Source organism: Choloepus didactylus, chromosome 4, assembly GCF_015220235.1.
Source record: "Choloepus didactylus isolate mChoDid1 chromosome 4, mChoDid1.pri, whole genome shotgun sequence".
NCBI lineage: Eukaryota > Metazoa > Chordata > Mammalia > Pilosa > Megalonychidae > Choloepus > Choloepus didactylus.
This window is the reverse complement of record NC_051310.1, coordinates 76,124,099-76,142,587: the sequence shown is the minus strand read 5'-3', so window position 1 is coordinate 76,142,587 and position 18,489 is coordinate 76,124,099. Positions and strand designations below refer to the sequence as shown.

At 51.3% G+C, this 18,489-nt stretch overlaps 1 protein-coding gene across 4 annotated transcripts in view; it reads right to left on the bottom strand.

Annotated features, from left to right (window-relative positions):
• APBA2 (amyloid beta precursor protein binding family A member 2) overlaps window positions 1–18,489 on the bottom strand; it is a 309,258-nt gene that overhangs the window by 11,965 nt on the left and 278,804 nt on the right. For all 4 annotated transcript variants that reach the window (XM_037832868.1, XM_037832866.1, XM_037832870.1 and 1 more), the window contains 4 exons: window positions 15,453–15,638; window positions 14,100–14,279; window positions 11,801–12,013; window positions 10,026–10,145 (listed from right to left, as the gene is read on the bottom strand). In XM_037832868.1, coding sequence (XP_037688796.1) covers window positions 10,026–10,145; window positions 11,801–12,013; window positions 14,100–14,279; window positions 15,453–15,638 — 699 coding nt within the window. The remainder of the gene's footprint in view (window positions 1–10,025; window positions 10,146–11,800; window positions 12,014–14,099; window positions 14,280–15,452; window positions 15,639–18,489) is intronic.

Here is an 18,489-nt window from a genome sequence, read left to right as displayed (position 1 = left end):
TCAAGTGCAGTGTCATCGGAAAGCATCACTGGATTCGCAATGGCCTTGACCTCATGATTTCCTCCATTCACAAACACTACAAGTACAGCTGCCATCATGTTGATGTTTCTATGAAGGGTTAGGGGTCCTCATATTGTAAGAGGCAGGGAGCTCTGGCCAGGGTCAGGAGGGGGCCAGGCATTTGGGGGGCAGCAGGCAGTAGCCTGGCCCAGAGGGACTGGGGGAGGGGGCCCTGTCTAGCCTCCAGCCCCCTTGGGACAGCCTGTTACAGGGTCCCTCGCAGGCCTCCTGCTCTGCACCCTCCTTCACTTACATGCCTCAGCTGTGGTCCCTCTAATAGTTTATGAGCCCCCTACAGGCAAGAAGAGGGTGAAACTAACACCACCCTCCTTATAGTAACTGATCATGCTGCTGGCTTAAAAGTCTTCGGTTGGGAGGACAGAAGATGATGGAGGCATAGAGAGGAGAGGAAGTTAGTTAGTCCCCCCGGAGCAACTAATAAACAACCAGGAACAACTAGTAAATGATCTGGAGTAAATGCTGGGGAACAAAGTAACTGTCCACACATCACGCACTAATCTGGTTCGGGAGGAACACCTGAGATCGCAGCGTGGAATCTGTGAGTAGAAACTGTGGACATGAGCTGGAAGCCCCCTGCCCCCTTGGCAATGCAAACTGCAAAGCCTCACTGAGATAGAGAACAGCACTCTGAATAAGCAAATATACCTCAGGCCAGCTCCAACTGGGGTTTTAATTGGCAAACGTGGACTGCTCAATACAAGCTGCAAATCCCAAACAAGCAGACAGAGGCTTTTAGTGACTACTGACCTTGAAGAACAGGAGACTTCTCTGTCTCAGGAGGGGGAGTCCAGAGGACGGGTGCTATCTCTGGCTGACAGGTGAAACTGGGAGCCATGGACAGACCCTGATGGGGGATTTCTGTCCCTTTTACTCTCTCAACCTGAGTGGCTCAGTGGAGAAAGTCTCAGCTATTTTCAGTTGCAGCACTCTGCAGTGGAGAAAGCCTCAGCCATTTTCAGTTTCCAGTGTCTTGACCCAGACAAGGGTGGAGATAGCAGAGTCAGAGACAAAGAACCAGCAGTTAAATGCAAATAAAAATTCCTGAGGGGTGTATCTTCCCTAACAGGAAAGAAGTGGTGCCCAGTTCTACTACCTGCTTCCATTCAGAACCAGACCCCAGGGCCTGAGGGAAAACAATCAAACCAGAAACAACTTAAGCTGAGAATTAAAGGGGCCACACCTCCTTACACCAGTGGGGAGCAACAGGCTGACAGGTGCCACCTGCTAGGCAGGTTAGGAAAAGCAAAGTGCCTTGAGGCCTCACAGAGGGTGTCAATCTTCTAAGACACAACCTCAGGGAAACCTGGTGCTGAATATTTCCTCCTTCTGGGACCTCAGCCAGTTCTGGTCTGGGAAAACCTGATTGGGGTAATCAAGGAAACTGGACGCCTAGACAACAGAAAACCAGAACTTACACTAAGTAAAATGAAGGTATGGCCCAGTCAAAGGAACCAACTTACACTTCAACTGAGATACAGGAATTGAAACAACTAATGCTAAATCAATTAAAAAAGTTTAGGGAAGATATGGCAAAAGAAATGAAGCATATAATGAAAACACTGGATGTATATAAGGTAGAAATCAAAAGTTTGAAAAAATAACAGGCAGAATCTATGGAAATGAAATGCACAACACAAGAGATGAAAGACACAATGGAGACACACAACAGCAGATCTCAAAAGGCAGAATAAAACACTCAGGAACTGGAGAACAAGACACCTTAAATCCTACAAATGGAAGAACAGATGGTGAAAAGAATGGAAAAATATGACAACATCCCAGGGAACTGAATGACAACATGAAATGCTTGAATGTATGTGTCATGGGTGTCCCAGAGGGAGAAGAAAAGGGAAAAGAGGCAAAAGCAATAATAGAGGAAATAATCTATGAAAATTTCCCATCTCTTATGAAAGACATAAAATTACAGATCCAAGAAGAAGTGCAGTATACCCCAAACAGAATAGATATGAATAGACCTATGCCAAACACTCAATCAGATTTTCAAACGTCAAAGACAAAGAGAGAATCCTGAAAGCAGCAAGAGAAAAGTGATCCATCACATACAAAGGAAGCTTGATAAGACTATGTGTGGATTTCTCAGCAGAAACCATGGAGGGAAGAAGGAAGTGGTGTGATATATTTAAGATACTGAAAGAGGAAAACCGCCAACCAATAATCACATATCTGGCAAAACTGTCCTTCAAATATGAGGGAGAGTTTAAAATATTCTCTGACAAAGAGACAGAGAGTTTGTGAACAAGATACCTGCCCTAAAGGAAATACTAAATGGAACACTACAGACTGATAGGAAAAGACAGGAGTGAGAGGTTTGGAGCACAATTTTGGGTGATGGTAGCACAGCAATGTAAGTACACTGAACAAAGATGATTCTGAGTATGGTTCAAAGAGGAAGATTAGGAGCATGTGGGACACCAGAAGAGAAGAGGAAAGATAAAGACTGAGACTGTATAACTCAGTGAAACCTAGAGTGCTTGTGCCAGTTTGAATGCATTATGTCCCCCAAACGCCATTTTCTTTGATGTAATCTTGTGTGGGCAGACTTATCAGTGTTAGATTGTAATTCTTTGAGTGTTTCCATGGAGATGTGCCCCACCCAACTGTGGCTGATGACTCTGACTGGATAATTTCCATGGAGGTGTTGGCCTGCCCATTCAGGGTGGGTCTGGATTAAATTACTGGAGCACTATATAAGATCAGACAGAAGGAGCAAGCTTGCTACAGCCAAGAGGGACACTTTGAAGAAAGCATAGGAGCTGCAGATGAGAGACAGTTTGAAGAGGGCCGTTGAAAGCAGACTCTTGCTCCAGAGAAGCTGAGAGAGGACAAATACCCCAAGTACAACTAAGAATGACAGTTTTGAGGAACTGCAGCCTAGAGAGGAACATTCTGGGAGAAAGCCATTTTGAAACAAGAACTTTGGAGCAGACGCCAGCCACGTGCCTTCCCAGCTAACAGAGGTTTTCTGGACACCAATGGCCATCCTCCAGTGAAGGTACCTGATTGCTGATGTGTTACCTTGGACACTTTATGGCCTTAAGACTGTAACTGTGTAACCAAATAAACCCCATTTTATAAAAGCCAATCCGTCTCTGGTGTTTTGCATTCCAGCAGCATTAGCAAACTAGAACAGTGCTCAACAATTGTGATAAAATATACAAATACATTTTTCATGAGGGAGAACAAATGAATGTCAACAAAAATAGGGAGGTATTAGGGGAAAATACAACCAATGCAAACTAGAGACTATAATTAACAGGAACATAATATTATGCTTCCTTTAATGTAGCAAAGGCAATCTACCAAAGCTAAATGCATATAAGCGGGGGACATAAGGGAGGGATGTGGGACTCTTAGTACTGGTAATGCCATCTGACTCTTTATTCTACTTTAGTTTAATGCTATCTTTCCTTTGTTGCCTCCCAGATGTTATTTTTTACTCTTTGTTTTTTTTTTCCTTTTTCTTGTCTCTCTACCTTCTTTGACTCTTCCTCCTGCTTTGTGGAAGGAATGGAAATGTCCTTATATAGATAGTGGTGATGGTGGTGAATACATAAATATGTGACTATACAGGGAGCCATCAATTGTTTACTCAGGATGGAATGTATAGTGTGTGAACAAAACTGTCTTAAAAAATGGGTTGATGAAGAAACCCTGAGGACACTATATTGAGTGAAATAAGTCAGTCACATAAGGACAAATATTACAGGTTCTCACTGATATGAACTAATAATAATATGTAAACCCATAAACATGAAATATAAGTTACCAGGATATAGAACAAGGCTAAAGAATGGGGAGCAGTTACTTATTATGAGCAGAATGTACAACCAGGTTGAACTTAAATGTTTGGAAATGGACAGCGGTGATGGTAGCACATTGTGAGAATAACAAACAGTGCTGAATGGTGCGTGGATGTGGTGGAAAGGGGAAGGTCAGAGTCACATATGTCACCAGAAGGAAAGTTGGAGATTAAAAGATGGGAATGTACAAAACAGTGAGCCCTGTGATGGACAATGTCCGTGATTAACTGTACAAATATTAGAAATCTCTTTCATGAACCAGAACAAATGTATGACACTATAACTAGAAGTTAATAATAGAGGGGCATATAGGGAAAAATATACCTACTGCAAACTATATACTACAGTTAGTAGTATGTTAACGGTCTTTCATCAACAGTAACAAATGTACTATAACAATACTATTAGTCAACAATGGAGGGAGGGTGTTTAGGGGTATGGGAGGATTTGAGTTTCCTTTCTTTGTCTTTACTTCTTTTCTGGAGTAATGAAAATGTTCTAAAACCTGAAAAAAATTAATTGTGGTGATGGATGCACAGCTGTATGATGGTACTGTGCGCAACTGATTGTACACTTTGGATCTTTGGATAATTGTATGGTATGTGAACAATCTCAATTAAAAAAAAAAGTCTTTGGCTGGCCTTGAAGCCAGAGCTGAGTGAGGGTCTCCAGCCCATCAAAGCACATTTGCAGGTTCTAACAAAGCATCATCTCCTTCTCCTAGGTCTCGGGTGCAGCTTCTCTACAGTGACAGCCCCTTGCTTCTGTCAGGTGCTCCTGGGACCCCTACAAGAGCCCCTCAGGCTAGGTTGCAGATACTTTCTCCAGGGATGGTTTCCCCATCCCTGTCCTGGTGCTACCCACATCTGCTCAGCACCACACACGCCATGGTGTGGTGTGACAGCTCATGCTCAGCAGCCCATTCAGAAAAGAGGTTCTGCCATTTGAGATTACAAACCTCTCAGTGGATCTGTCTCCTTCCCAGGGATTTGTTTCTAGGTGTGATCACCCCATCCTTTTTACTTCCTGTTTAGGATCGCTGGCACGACTGTTACAGGGTGAATTCTGGGCCCCCAAAAGAGATATTCAAGCCCAAAACCATAATCCTGGGAAAGTGACCTTTATTTAGGAATAGGGCCTTTGAAGATGTGATACATTAATTTGAGGCCAAACTGGATTCGGATGGGCCCTAAGTCCAACGACCGGTGTCTTTATAATATAAGTAGAAGAAATTTGGACACAGGGGCAGACAGCCTAGGAGAAAGCCACATGTTCATGGGGAGGCAGAGGCTGGAGTGACACAGCTGCAATCCAAGGAATGCCACGGATGCCCCAGGGGGAGGGAAGACCTGCCCCTGGGACAGTGTTCATCTCCTCATTCCTAGAAGTGAGGCCCAGACTGGTGCGCCTATGGCCTGGGCTTGAGCACTTGCAACGATGAAACTGACAGTGCCCTGGGAGAGAGTCAGGGCTAAAGCTAAAAGGGGTTGGGGGAGACAGACTGTGCAGAGTAGAGCTTCTTGGCCTGAGGCCAAGTCCTGGGAGGAGGCACAGGGCACACCCAGTCCCAACACACAGAAACATGCACACACACACATGCACACAGCATGTGCACATAACACATGCACACACATACATGCACACAATATGCATACATTCACACACAGCACATACACATGTACACATTCTCATACAACACTCATGCACATGCACGCACATTCAAAAATGTACACATGCATGCTCACATGTGCATATTCATGTACTCTCATGTGCACACACATGCACACAGCACTGCACAGATTTACACACTCATGCAAATGCATGCACGTGCACATGTAGGCAGTCATGCTCACACATGTGTAAACATGCACTCACACATACATACACACACACCCACCCACATACATGCATGCTACCCATGCACACCCATAAACATATGCATGCACACACATGCACAGCTGTGCAGAGCCCTGCCTCTCCCCTCTCAGGCGACAGCACCCAAATTTATTTAGACCACCCAAGCATTGGAACATACTTCATTTAACAACTTTACTCACCCTGAGTGTTAAAGGCTGCCACCAGCCACAAGAAGTGTTTAGGTATCCATCGGGCAGCAACCTCAGGGTATTTGCAGAGGAGCTGATGAACACCCTTAACTAGCCCAGATTCTCCATATGGTAAGCCATGTGCGAGCCACACTTGGCTGGCGGCTGGCTGGGGGCAGGGGGCAGGTGCCCCACCAGGCACTACCCAGCAAATTCCAACCCTGTGGGTCACCGGTGGCTATCCCAGGCTGACTGGAGTCAGCACTTGAGATTGGGGGCCTGGAGAGGGTGGCAGGGATGTGGGAGAAGTTCTTGGGCCCTGAGCACACACAGCGAGACCACAGGGTGGTCTTGCTGGTGAGGCTGGTGGGCAGAAGCCAAAGCCCGGGGCCCACATGGACCCCTGGACCCATCCTGACCATTCTGCAAGGGGAAGACAGGATGCTTCTGGCCCTAAGCACACCCTTGGACAGGAGTCCCAAGCACCCTCCAGACTCTGGAATTTTCTCCCCAACTCATTTCTCCCATGAGGTCCCAACTGGCTGATGCAGGTGGCTGGGTGCAGCTCTGGCCTGCAGGTGGCAGTGGTTGGGGAGAGGTGGTAGTTGCCGTGGGAGCCTAGAGGACAGAACCCAGATAGTCAGGCCCTGCATGCTTAGGTTCACCCTCGCTTGTGGACACAGGGGCACTGGTGTGTTCAATGGGGCAGGGACAGGATGGGGCCAGCGCTCAGTGACCCTACAGACTAAGCCTTTATCATGCCAGCCAGGTGAGTGAGCTGTGCAGCAGGGTTCCTGGGGAGATGTGTCAGGACAAGGATAAGACCACGCAGACGGATGTGCTCGTCTGTAAAGCCTCCCTGGCCTCTTCAGGCCCACTCTGCAGCCTGCCAGCCTCCCCCAGGTCAGGGCTGACCCTCATTCACCACAGGACCCCAGGTCCCCCAAGCCTCACAGACACACCCACTGGGTGATCACCCAGGACCCAGGCCCTGCACCAGTGGTGGGTGCCCCAAGACGCGGGGGCTACTTCTGCTTTCTGAGCCCCTCTCCTGTCCATTTGTGACCCGGGAGGGGCCCCAACAATTCTGTTTCTGGAATTGTGTATGACTGTCCCCCAGCTTTGGGCCCCACAAAGCCCAGATCTGCTGCCACCCTGAACCCAGCACCCCCGAAAACCACCCAAGAAGGCCTCCTGCCCACCTTGGTGCACTCACACTCCTTACCTGGCTGCCAGCCTACTCCAGCCCTCTGTGGGGGAGCAGGGAAGCTGCTGCAGACCCCCCTTCTCACCTCATTCTGCACTTCCCCACTAAGCCCCTGGGCTGGGAAGAAGCCCCTTGTCACCCTGACCTTCTTCCCTGGCTGACCCACTCACCCCACACCCCTGGCCCTCTGCTCTCCTGGGCTCGGTGCTCACTTCATCTCCTGGGGGGCTGGTCCCATCTCCCTTCCTTCTCCATGAATTTAGCCTCTATAAAATACCAACCTGAGCCCCTCCCTTAAGCCCTCCTCCCCTCTCACTTCCCTGTCTCTTCTCCTTTTCCCTTTCCTGCCACTGCTCTGGATGCCCACACTAGGCGTGGGGCCCAGGGCAAATTACTAAACCTCTCTGTGCCCTAGCTTCCTGTGTTCCCCCTGGGGTTGTTGTGAGGATTAAAATGAACAGATATGGGAAAGTGTTAGGGGAGGAAGCAGACAGAGGGGGCTTTAGACAGGGTTGTGCTCAAGGGCCCAGGAACAGACACCTCTTGACCACTGGAGAGGGGGCCCAAGGCAGCAGCTGTCCACCTGCAGGGCTCCAGAGGGTGAAAGGGCACAGCAGTGACAGTTGTTTGCAGACTCAGACACAGTGGGGCAGGATGAGCATGTGACCACAAGCTCTGGACTACCTGGCCCTAGGCCAGGCAGGGGCACAGGAAGAGGATGACAAGTTACCTGCTGCCACTTGGGAGGCAAAGGCTGCATGTCTCACAAGCCTGCTTAGCAGAGCAGGGGCCAGTAGGGCCAGGCAAGGCAAGGGCAGCCATCGGGGCCAGGCCAGCAGCCCTCAGTGCTACACCAACAGCTTTCAGGGCCAGACTAGCAGTCCTCAGGGCCGGTCTGGCAGCCCAGCTGCACCCCAGAATCCCCCACCACAGGCTTCTCCCTAGGGCCCACCAGCTCAAACGACTCAGTCCTCGCCTTTTGTCACTTGCCCCCAAGGCTGGGTGGGAGGCAATGCTGCAGCAACACAGGCACAGGGCCAGAGGGGCACAGTCACTATATCCCCTTTGCCTGAGATGTCAGGAGCAGATGAGAACTCTCTCAGCCCTGCTCCTCTGGGTATGGAAGTCAGGGCCCAGCTCATGGCCCTCACAGCCACCTGCAGATAGGGGTCCAAGTTGATTCTCTGCAGAACCCGTGAATTAGCTGAGGAACACATGTAGGCAGAGGGGCCAGACCTGGGAGAGCCACGCAGACTGTCAGGTGGCCAGTGCCGGGCGCAGATGCACGGTGCTGGACAGAAGTCCCATGTCTGGCTCCTGCATCTGGGTCCCAGTACCAGGAGGCATTTCTCATCTGTAGAGGCCGGGCTCAGGAGGCTGAAGGACCTGTGACCTGCGGGCACTCCCCCAGCCACCTCGGTGCGTGCACTTTATGGGCTTTCTCAGCTAATCTTCAAAACCACCTTTTGAGGGGAACTCAGAGAAGTTCAGCGACTTGCCCAAGGTCACACAGCTAGGAAGGTGCAGCTGACACTGGCTAGATGCCTGTATCCCCTTTCCCTCTGCATCCTGAATGACCAGCTGGGCCACCTTCCCCTGTGTTTTGTCAGGTGAGTGACTGAGCTTGGTTTGCCCATGGGATATGGCCAGATGTGAGATGGACCACTTCCAAGGCTGGCCTGGAAACTCTGCCAAGCCTTATAAACTATCTCTGTCTTCCTTCCCCTGCCAGCCAGATTCAAAACACCCAGTGGTGGGTGGGGGTAAGGGTCCAACATCCTGGGGTGATAGCAGAGGTGCTGCCGGGAGAAGCCTGGGCCCTGGACTGACTTCGTGTAGCAAAGCCCCCTCTAACACTGCGACATGAATGTGAAACAAACTCTTAGTATACTGACATTTGAGGCATGTTTGCTATAGCAGAAAATTTGCCTTGAAATGGGCCTTGAGCCCAAGTCCCATGTCTCCACCAGGCCCTGGTACCACCTGTCCTCACTGCTTCACCAGAAAATGATGGGCTAAATTTTGCCTCATCTTTTAGTTGTCTTTCTCCCCAAGTATTTCTTGGGTAGCCTGAGAACCTCCAGCAGCTGGGACAACGGAAGGGCTCTCCTCTATGGCTCCTGGATTTCCTGAGTGTTTTTCCATCATCCTTCCTGCTGTAGCTGTGGGTGAGTACATGCCCTCCCCTCATCATGATGCTCCCCTCAATCCCCCACCCTCTCTCTCTTCCTTGACTCTCTGGCTCTTGGAGCTACTGAAAGCACTTTGGGAATTCATTATTGGCCTGCTCTTCTGTCCTTCATTCTGGGGCTACCTCCTTGACAACTGGGACCTTGGCAGGAAGAAAGATCTGAGGAAATGGAACTTGCAGCTGCCAAACTCAGGTCAGAGAGAAGGTGGGAACTATGAACTATGGGTACTCACTCAAGCCCAGCATCACCTCCTCCTTGAAGCCCTCCTGCTTCCTCAGTGGCTGGGCCAGCACTGAACGGGTGAGTGAATAAGTGAATGAATGAATGAATGAATGAACAAAGGAGTGAATACATGCTTGTTGAACACAGTGAGTCTGATGCCAATTGGCCATGTGTGCCCGCAATCCAGGGGCTGGGAATGCCTCCTGCCCTCCTTCCCACCCAAGGGTAGTTCAGCAAGAACCACACCGCAGGGGCAGGCCTGAGGGACCCCATTCCACAGCCACACCTGGGCTCTCCCTTCCTGCCCTTCCCAGCTTAGCTGCTGGCACAGTGCTCCCCTCCCCGGCTAAGTTCTCTGGGCACCTGGCCTGCCCTGCCCAAGGGAGCAGCTCCCCATCCCCAGACCCCATACATGGCAGAGGTAGTGGCCAAAGGCCACGGCCAAAGGTGGACTTACGATTCCATTCTGCACGCTGAAGCCCAGCTGGTACTTGAGGTCGGGCCGTTTGATGAGGACCGTGGTGACAGGGGGACAGCTGACAATATTGAGCTTCACCTGTGTCTGGTTCTTTAGGCCCTGCAGATGTGAGAGCACGTGTCATGGCCTGAGGGGCCTGGAGGGGTGGTTTGTTAGAGCCCTTGGGGCCCCTGCTGCGGAGGAGACCCAGGTAGACAGGGTGGTGTGCGGTGCACAGTGCTTGGGTGCGCCCTGTGACTAGGGCACAGCAGGCTGTGCCCAGAGTGGGAAGCCAGGCCCCCGCTGTGCAAGGCCACCATGCCCCCAGCCACTGCGATGGGTCGACGACTGAGGCAGAGTCTGAAGCACAGGGGCCACCTGCAAACCCCCAGCAGCTGGGATGACGGAAGGGCTCTCCTCTATGGCTCCTGGATTTCTGGCCTCCAGAACTGTGAGACAATTCAGTTCTGTGGCTTGAAGCCCCCCAGTCCACAGCACTTTGTCATGGCAGCCCAGGAATCTGAGGCCATCAACCTCAGGGGCTTAGGGAAGGGGTCTGGATGCAGGGCAAGGACCTTCCTCAAACAAAGCATCCCCCAGCAATGGACTATTGTGCTGGTGGCGGGGGGGAGGGGGGCGGCCAGGACAGGAGTGGCAGGTCTGGTGAAATCTGCGAGGGGGGCACAGGAGGCCATGTTAGCTGTGTCAGGATAGGGCCAGCCTGGAATCAGGGGTGAGCCTGGTTCCCAGAGGGGAGGTGACTGCCAGTGGGCCCCCAGGCTGCAGATCTGGGGCTAGGTGGGGGTAGGGTGACAGGGGGAGGCACCCCGACATGGCTTCAGCGGTGCCCCTTTCTGGACAGGCACAAGCCCTGATACAGCTTGGAGCGGCCTGGGGATGGTGGGTGATCCCAACACACCCAGAGCCCGCTCAGCACCTCTTTGAGGGTGCATCTCTCCTCTCCCCAGCAGCCGCACCCCTCAGAGGGAGGATCTGGTTTCCCAAATTCTCGAGGCAGCATGACAGAGGTGACCCCTCCGCATGTCTGCCTATTGGGTGGCCTGTCAAGCAGACCCTGCTGGGCCAGCTCAGAGATGGTCATTGATGGTCTAGCCTCAGCTGATAAGTGAGGGAGGAGGTGCTTCCTTCAGCATCAGGAACACAGGTGGGGAGGGAATGAGCCAAAGAGGGCTGGGGTAAGACCGCAGACTGCAGCCGGAGTGTGCTGTTGGGAAACCCCTGAAGTGAGCAGAAGCACTGCTGTCGGGCCCAGGTGGCCCAGCCTGAGGCCTCTGGAGCCACCTGTTCTTTCTGCCCAGGGCTCTTATGGAACTGGGACACCAGGGATGAAGGCCGCAAGCCTCTTCTGCCTATGCCCCTCCACGGACAGCAGCCCTGCACCTGTCAATGCTGCCAGCTCCGGGATCAGAAAGTCAGGCCAGCCACCCTTATGTAAGGGCACCTGCCCCCCAGCAAGGGACTTCTGACGCTTAAACTGGGAAAGTCCCAGACAAACTGGGACCTGTTTGTCCCTATACTCCCGGGTCCTCAGCCCCCTCCCTGGGGTCACCATAGCTCGGCTGACCCCAATTCCCCATGCCTGCATGGCCCAGGCCCTTGTCTGACTTTAGAGATACAGGACAGTCTTGGGCTCCCACTTTGGCTCTGTCCCCAACTGGCCACTGGGTTTCTCTGGGCTTCAGTTTCCTCCCTGGTCAGGCAGGGCATGTGATGCTGTAAGGCGAGGTGGGACAGAGTGGCCCCCATGTGCTCACCTTGATGATACCCTGGCAGGTGGCAAGGGGCAGCCCCACCAGGCTGGTGCCATTGATGGACATGATTTGGTCCCCGATGCTCAGCTTCCCCGAGCGGGCGGCTGGGCCACCATTCATCATGTTTGCCAGGATCACCGTGGGCAGGATGGAGCCCCAGCCCGACTCCACCACCACCACGCCCAGGATCTCACCCTTGTGCTTTTCCAGCTGCAGCTGCAAAGGAATTGCCAGTGTGAGGACACCTGTGATGGGGGCCAGGGGTGGGGTTGTGGTCCCCAGCACCCCACAGTGGGACGATCCTGAACCTGGGCCCCAGGCTCCTGCCCTGCCCTGGGGGTCATGGCTGGCTTCTCTTGGCCAGAAAGGGTCCTGGGGCTCAGAGTCCTCCCCACTCACGTTGTCTCACCCTGCTCTGGCTCCCCAGCCCCCTGGGGCCCCAACCAGACAATCCTGGGAACCTGGAGGCATAGACTCCTTCCTCCCTCCAGCATTGACTCCCCCAGCCCTGAGCACCCAGCATCCAGGCTCCTTTCCTCTACTCACAGTCCCCTACTACATTCCCTCGGAGGCCAGAGGAAGGGTCTCAGATTCTAGGGCCCCTCTTTTGCCTGCTGTCCAGCCCGGGCCTTTGCTTTTGTCTAGAAAACCCTTCTATGCTCTCCCCATCTCAAAGGCCACCCCCTCAAAAAGCTGCCTGTCATTCATTCCAACAGGGGTCATTCATTTCATAGTCTACCTCGTTCATCCATTCAACAAGCAGCCAAGTTCATCCCTTCATTTATCAAGAAGTCATGGTCATTAATTTTTTCATTCTACAAGCAGTCGGAGTTGATCACTCATTCATTCCTCAACTAGCAGTCAGGGTCACTTGTTCATTCATTTAAAAGTCAGGGTCATTCATTCCCTCAACAAGCAGTCAGGGCTGTTCATTCATTCCCTCACTCAACAAGCAGTCAGGGCGGTTCATTCATTCATTCCACAAGCAGCCAGGGCACATCATTCATTCAATCATCCAATCAACAAGGAGTCAGGGTCATTCATTCATAAGCATCATTCATTTATGAACAAAGATTCACTATGGTTCATCCATTCAGCAAGCAGTTAGGGCCACTCATTTCTTTAACAAGAAGTTAGGGTTGTTTGTTCATTCATTTAATATTAAGGATCATTCAATCATTCACCAAACCATCAGGGTCATTCATTCATCAAACAGGCAGTGAAGGCTATTCATTCAATTATTCCTTCAATAAGCAGCCAGGGCTATTCATTCACTTAACAAGAAGTCTGGGTCATTTGTTCATTCAATAAGGGTGATTCATTCATTCAACAAGCAATCAGGATCATTTATTTACTCCACAGGCAGTCAGGATTAATCACTCATCCATTCATCCATTTATATGTGGTCAGGGTCATTTTTTCATTCGTTTAACAGTAAGGGTCATTCATTACTTCATTAAGCAATCGGGGCTATTCATACATTCATTCATTCAATAAGCAGCCAGGGACATTCATTTAACACTCAGGGTCATTCATTCATTCATTCAACAAGCTATCAGGGTCATTCACGCATTTCACTTGCAGTCAGGACCCATTATTCATTCATCTGTTCAAGAAGTAGTCAGGGCTATTCATTCATTCAATCAACAAGCAGCCAGGGCCATTCATCTGTTCATTCCTTTAAAAGTAAGGGTCATTCATTCAACAAGCAATTAGGATCATTCATTTATTCTACCAGCAGTCAGGATCCATCATTCATTCATTCATCCATTCAACAAGCAGTCAGCATCCATTCATTCCCTGAATAAGCAGTTAGGGTCATTCATTCATTCATCATTTGTTCATTCACCAAGCAGTCAGACTATAAGGCATGCCCCAGAGATTCGGTCCTCTGTCCTAACAGAATTTGTCAAAGACCCCTGAACAGAGCCACTGTATTCTCCTAAGGCCCTGCCTACTGGCAGCTCCAAAACTCCCTCGGGCAGAAGACCTGGCTTCCTTACATTAAGGATCCTTCCAATATGCTTTTCAGTAATATCCCCTGGACCCTGAGCACCAAACAATGATTAGTAAATGAAAAGGTATATTTTCAAGGTTATCACTACTGATTTTAATCAGGTTCCTTGTTATAACAGTGCCTCATTTCACAAGCACATGCTCAGGTCAGAAGGCAGGTGCAGGATGCACCTTTGGACCACACTCTGGTCTGATGTGAAGGCCCTGCAAAGGCTTGCTCTCAAACCAGGATGGGGTGGCAGCCTGGCAGCACCTCACCAAAAACTTGGCAGGGGGGCACACTCACCTCCTTGCAGTTCTCAGAGTTTGAGAAGTGGATGAGGTCGTCATTGTACATCTCCTGGGTGTTGATGATGTCACTGTATTCCTTCTGGCTCAGGTCTTCGGGGTTGATGCCGTTCGCCCGCAGGAACTCCTGGTAGGCCACACTGAAGGCCTGGCCGATGGACTGGGCAATCAGCTGGGCCTGTGGGAGAGAGCAAGCACCGTAGGAGACAGGCCTGGAAGCACAGGTTATAAGTGGCCCCAGGCGGTGGAGGGGCCTCAGCAGGGCCCCATGCAAAATGCCCAGGAGAGCCTTCCAAGGGGCTCTTACTTGAACGTCTAAGAACAAGAGAGAACCTGCAGGCCTTATGCATGTGGTGAAAGTTGTCCCTTAGTCCAACAAAAATGCCCTCTGGATCTCCATAGATCTCTGTATCCTGGTGGAAAGAATATGTGCATGCAATAGTGGATCTGCATTTAAAATTCCTCTACTGTAAGGCCATTCTTTCAAGCACTATGAACTTCTTAGGGAAAAAAGTATCCCCCACACTCACTGGAACCCAGTTATCAAGCATTATATTCTAAGTTTTATTTCATGATCATGAAAATACTGAGACCCTTCCCTACTGTTCCAGGTCCCTCAGAGAACCTCAGCTCCTTTTATGAACAAGAATGCCCTTTCCAAGTTTCCATGGAGAGCAGATCATTTAAAAAATTCTACTCTGGTAAAAACAAGAATAGCTCAGCAGCTGCCTCCCCAGGGGCCTTTGGATAGGCTCTGCCTGCAGGGGGTGCAGCTGAGGGGCTAGGACAACCAGCCCTCTCCCAAGCTCACCCACCAGGTCTTCCTGCTCCAGCCCCTTTCCCCCACTCCTAGGTTCACTCAGATGCCCTCACCCCTTTTGAGGGAGGAAGGAGTTGGGGCTTATGGTCTCTTAGTATTTTAAACTTAATAATTTTTTTAAACTTGTTATAACACGAAATGTCACAGGCAAAAACAGCAAAAACCTTGCTTCAGGTACAGATGCAACAGCGTTTGTGCAGACTTAGGCATGTGAAAATGTGCATTTTAACAACAGAAATATTAGGCAGAGATTACCTTATTCCAGACGGGAAGAAAGTTTTGTAAAAGGATTCCCTTCAATGGAGAGCTCCCCTAGCACATTTAACCACTTTTCCATGTATCAGCAGCACCGGAAGAACTGACTTTGTGAAATGAACTACGACTGTGTTTATGATCTTCACAAACTCTGTGAGTTTTAGAAAGATTCCTGATTCCCCTGGGAATGTTAAGCATGCTATGCAGGATACTTGGCATCTGAGGAGGGTCCCAGAGCAGCTGTGGCATCTTACATCCTGCTATGTGTTTACTTACATCCTCTGACTCGAACACGTGGCAAATCATCTTGTATTGCTTCTTTCCCTCCTGGGCCCCAGGTGTGGTCTCGATGCAGTCCTGAGAAGCTGACCGGGGCATGCGGCGTCTGGCCATCAAAACCACGATGTTCCCGATGTCGGCGATGTAAGAGATGGTGCGCAGGGCGTGATCCATCATGGTCTCCTGGCCGAGAAGGAGAAGGGGGCTCCATGTCAGGCAACAGTGTGGGAAATACTCTAGCTGGGGGTTTCTCAACCCAGACCCTTGGGGCTGGGTAAGTCTCTGTCCTGTGCACTGCAGGACAGTTAGCAGCATCCTTGGTCTCTACCTACTAGATGCCAGCTGCTACCGACCCCCAAATTGTGACAAACAAAAATATCTGGAGATGCTGCTAAATGTTCTCTGGAGGTGGGGGAGGGGTGCAAAAGGGCCCCTGGCTAAGGACCACTGTTCCAATTGATACAGCGTTTTAGGATGGTGCATGATCAGTGTGAATCTACTTTTGTTCTGGCTTCCAAAATGGGACTCTGCTGACACCCACACAGGCATGAAGCCAGGGGGAGCTCTGTTCCTGTTGGAGGAAGAGAGGGGAGCGTGCTGCCTGGGAAAGCTGTCCCCGCCTTGGTCAGAGGCCACCTTGTGGCCCCAGAGAAGTGTCCTCTCCGTGCAAGCTGTGTGCCGTCACATGGCCGAGAGCCCTATCGGGCAGAGGAGGGTGTCGGGGCCAACATCTTCCACTGAGCAAGCTCCTCCCAGGGATCCCAAGCAGCTCAGCCCGGGTCAGAAGTCACCAAAGTAGGGCACCTGACATGGTCGCTGGGTCTCTAGAGCTGGCCTAACTCCCCAGAGGCCCCACTGCAGGTTCACTGTTCTCGATGCCTTTTGTCATCTGACAGGGGCATTTCCACTGCGCTCTGTCCCCTGTGACCCTAACAAAGGGGTTTTTTGTACACAAAGTCTTTGAAAAAACTAATCAGTTGGTCCTTTGTGCCTTTATCCTCCTTCCACAAAAGGAAACAGGGTGCTGCTGCAATCTCTGAAGCCCTTTTTTTCTCTCACAGGATCCATATTTTTTGCCCCACATTTGTCTCCGGTAATGATTTGTTTTCTGGCCAAGGCTATGAGGATGCTGAGAGTTACCTTTGGGGAGGGGAGAGGGTGGCATGGAACAGGAAGGGTCGACTCTCCAGCATCTCCTGATTTCTGGGCACCATCAGAAATGCCCAAATCCATTCCCAGATGTCAGAAATGTGCTTCCCCTAAGCTCCGAGTTTAGGGTGATGACAGAGCCACCCCATCGTGGACAGAGGCTGCCCACCCCCAGGGCCTCTGTCCTCTCTCCTGATCCGACGGGCCACTTCAGCCTCCGCTCTCTCCCTCATCTCTTCTTGCCTCTCCAGCCCCTCTGCTGACATTTTTGTTTCTCAATCCAACCAATTTCCCACCTTGATGGTCTCTTCTAGGGAATCCCAAACAATGTCCTCAAGTGAGCTCACCAACTACTGATGGCTGCCCACAGCCAGTCAAGGTGCTCCAGACACTCCAGCCTGGCTGCTGGGCCATGCTCTAGAATCTTCCTGACTCAACTTCCCAGCGCTCGCTCCCCTCCTCCCGGCCCTGGTCCAACAGAGCCTCCCACCATGAAGCCGCAGCCTGCCTGGGTCCAGGGCTTCCGTCTTCCTTCTCTGGGGAAGGCCATCCCAGCCCCTCTCAGCAGCTGCCTGCTACCCGCTCCCCACTCCCTGAGACCAGGCCTGGGTGGTCTGGGGGTTTTGGATGAAGGACATTCATCAGGACATGTCTGCTTCTCCTCCCAGCTGCTGCCCTCCAGCGGCCAGCAGTGCTCCCATAGGAAAAGAGGGCAACATTTCCATCATGCAAAGAGAACATCGAGGAGTCACGACCAAATCCATTTCTTAGCGGTGTGTGCAAACATCTGGAGTTCTTTCTCCCCTCCAAAGCCTGTCGTCCCCTTTGTGTAAGGGGGGTAGAGGCCCCAGGGATCGTGGGGCTTTCTTGGCCACCCACACTGGGGCTGCTTGGGTGCTCAGCTTGCTACTCCCTGCAGAGCAGGTCCCCCAGGACTGAGCCCTCACCTCTGTCCTGAGACCAGGCTCAGTGAGGAGGTTGGGAGGACACAGAAGGGACCTAAGAGTGTGCGTCAGGGACATGGCTCCCACAGCAGGCTGGGGAGAGTAGCCTCGGGATGATGCACCACTACTGTCACTGTCTGCCTCTCTTCCAAGAGAACTAGGACGCTCCAGCATGAGGGGACCCCAGCCGTGCTGCACAAGAACACGGACAGGAAGAAAGAGAAGAAAAGAGCTGCACAGAAAACCCAAGAAAGCAGACAATGCTGCCAATTGCCAAAGTGAAGAGAGATTTTGAAGAGCAGCAGGAAGGAAGGGAGAGACAAAAGGCCAGGGTCTTTCTTCTGAAATGCAAAGGAAATGAAAACATTTAAATGCAGCAGCAAGGATAGGAAAGACTACTACATTGCCCAGGATAGATGAGATAACACAGAAAGGATTCCTCAAAGGAGATCCTTAGTCACCACTGATGTGGTTATATGGAGGCCCTGGCCACCTACTCAGCAGAGGAGAATGCAGGTGAGAGGCAGAGAAGCCTCCTGGACCCCTCTCCACCTTTGCTTCCCCTCCCCCTGCCTGCATCACAAAGGCCCTGTCCTGGGGGTCCTGGATATCCTGTGACAGTCTCTGACTCGGGGGGCATGGCACAGTGCTGCTGTGCCCCAGAGGCTGTGTACCCTGTACCAGGGACTCTGATCTCTCCCAGATGTTGGCCCCACTGGACATTTGGGGGGCGTACTCTTCACCTCAGATTCCAATTATTACAGCATGTGCTGGGAAAGCCTGACGACAGTGCCGACAACTCTTGAGTTTCCTGCTCTGCAGCTCTGGAACATTCCTGTCTGCAGAGACCTGGGAAGCTGTGGGTGTCACCAGCAGTCCCTGGAGCAACCCAGGGCCAGGGTCTTTCATTCATCCCCAGGGCCCAAGGCTGAAAGTGGGGG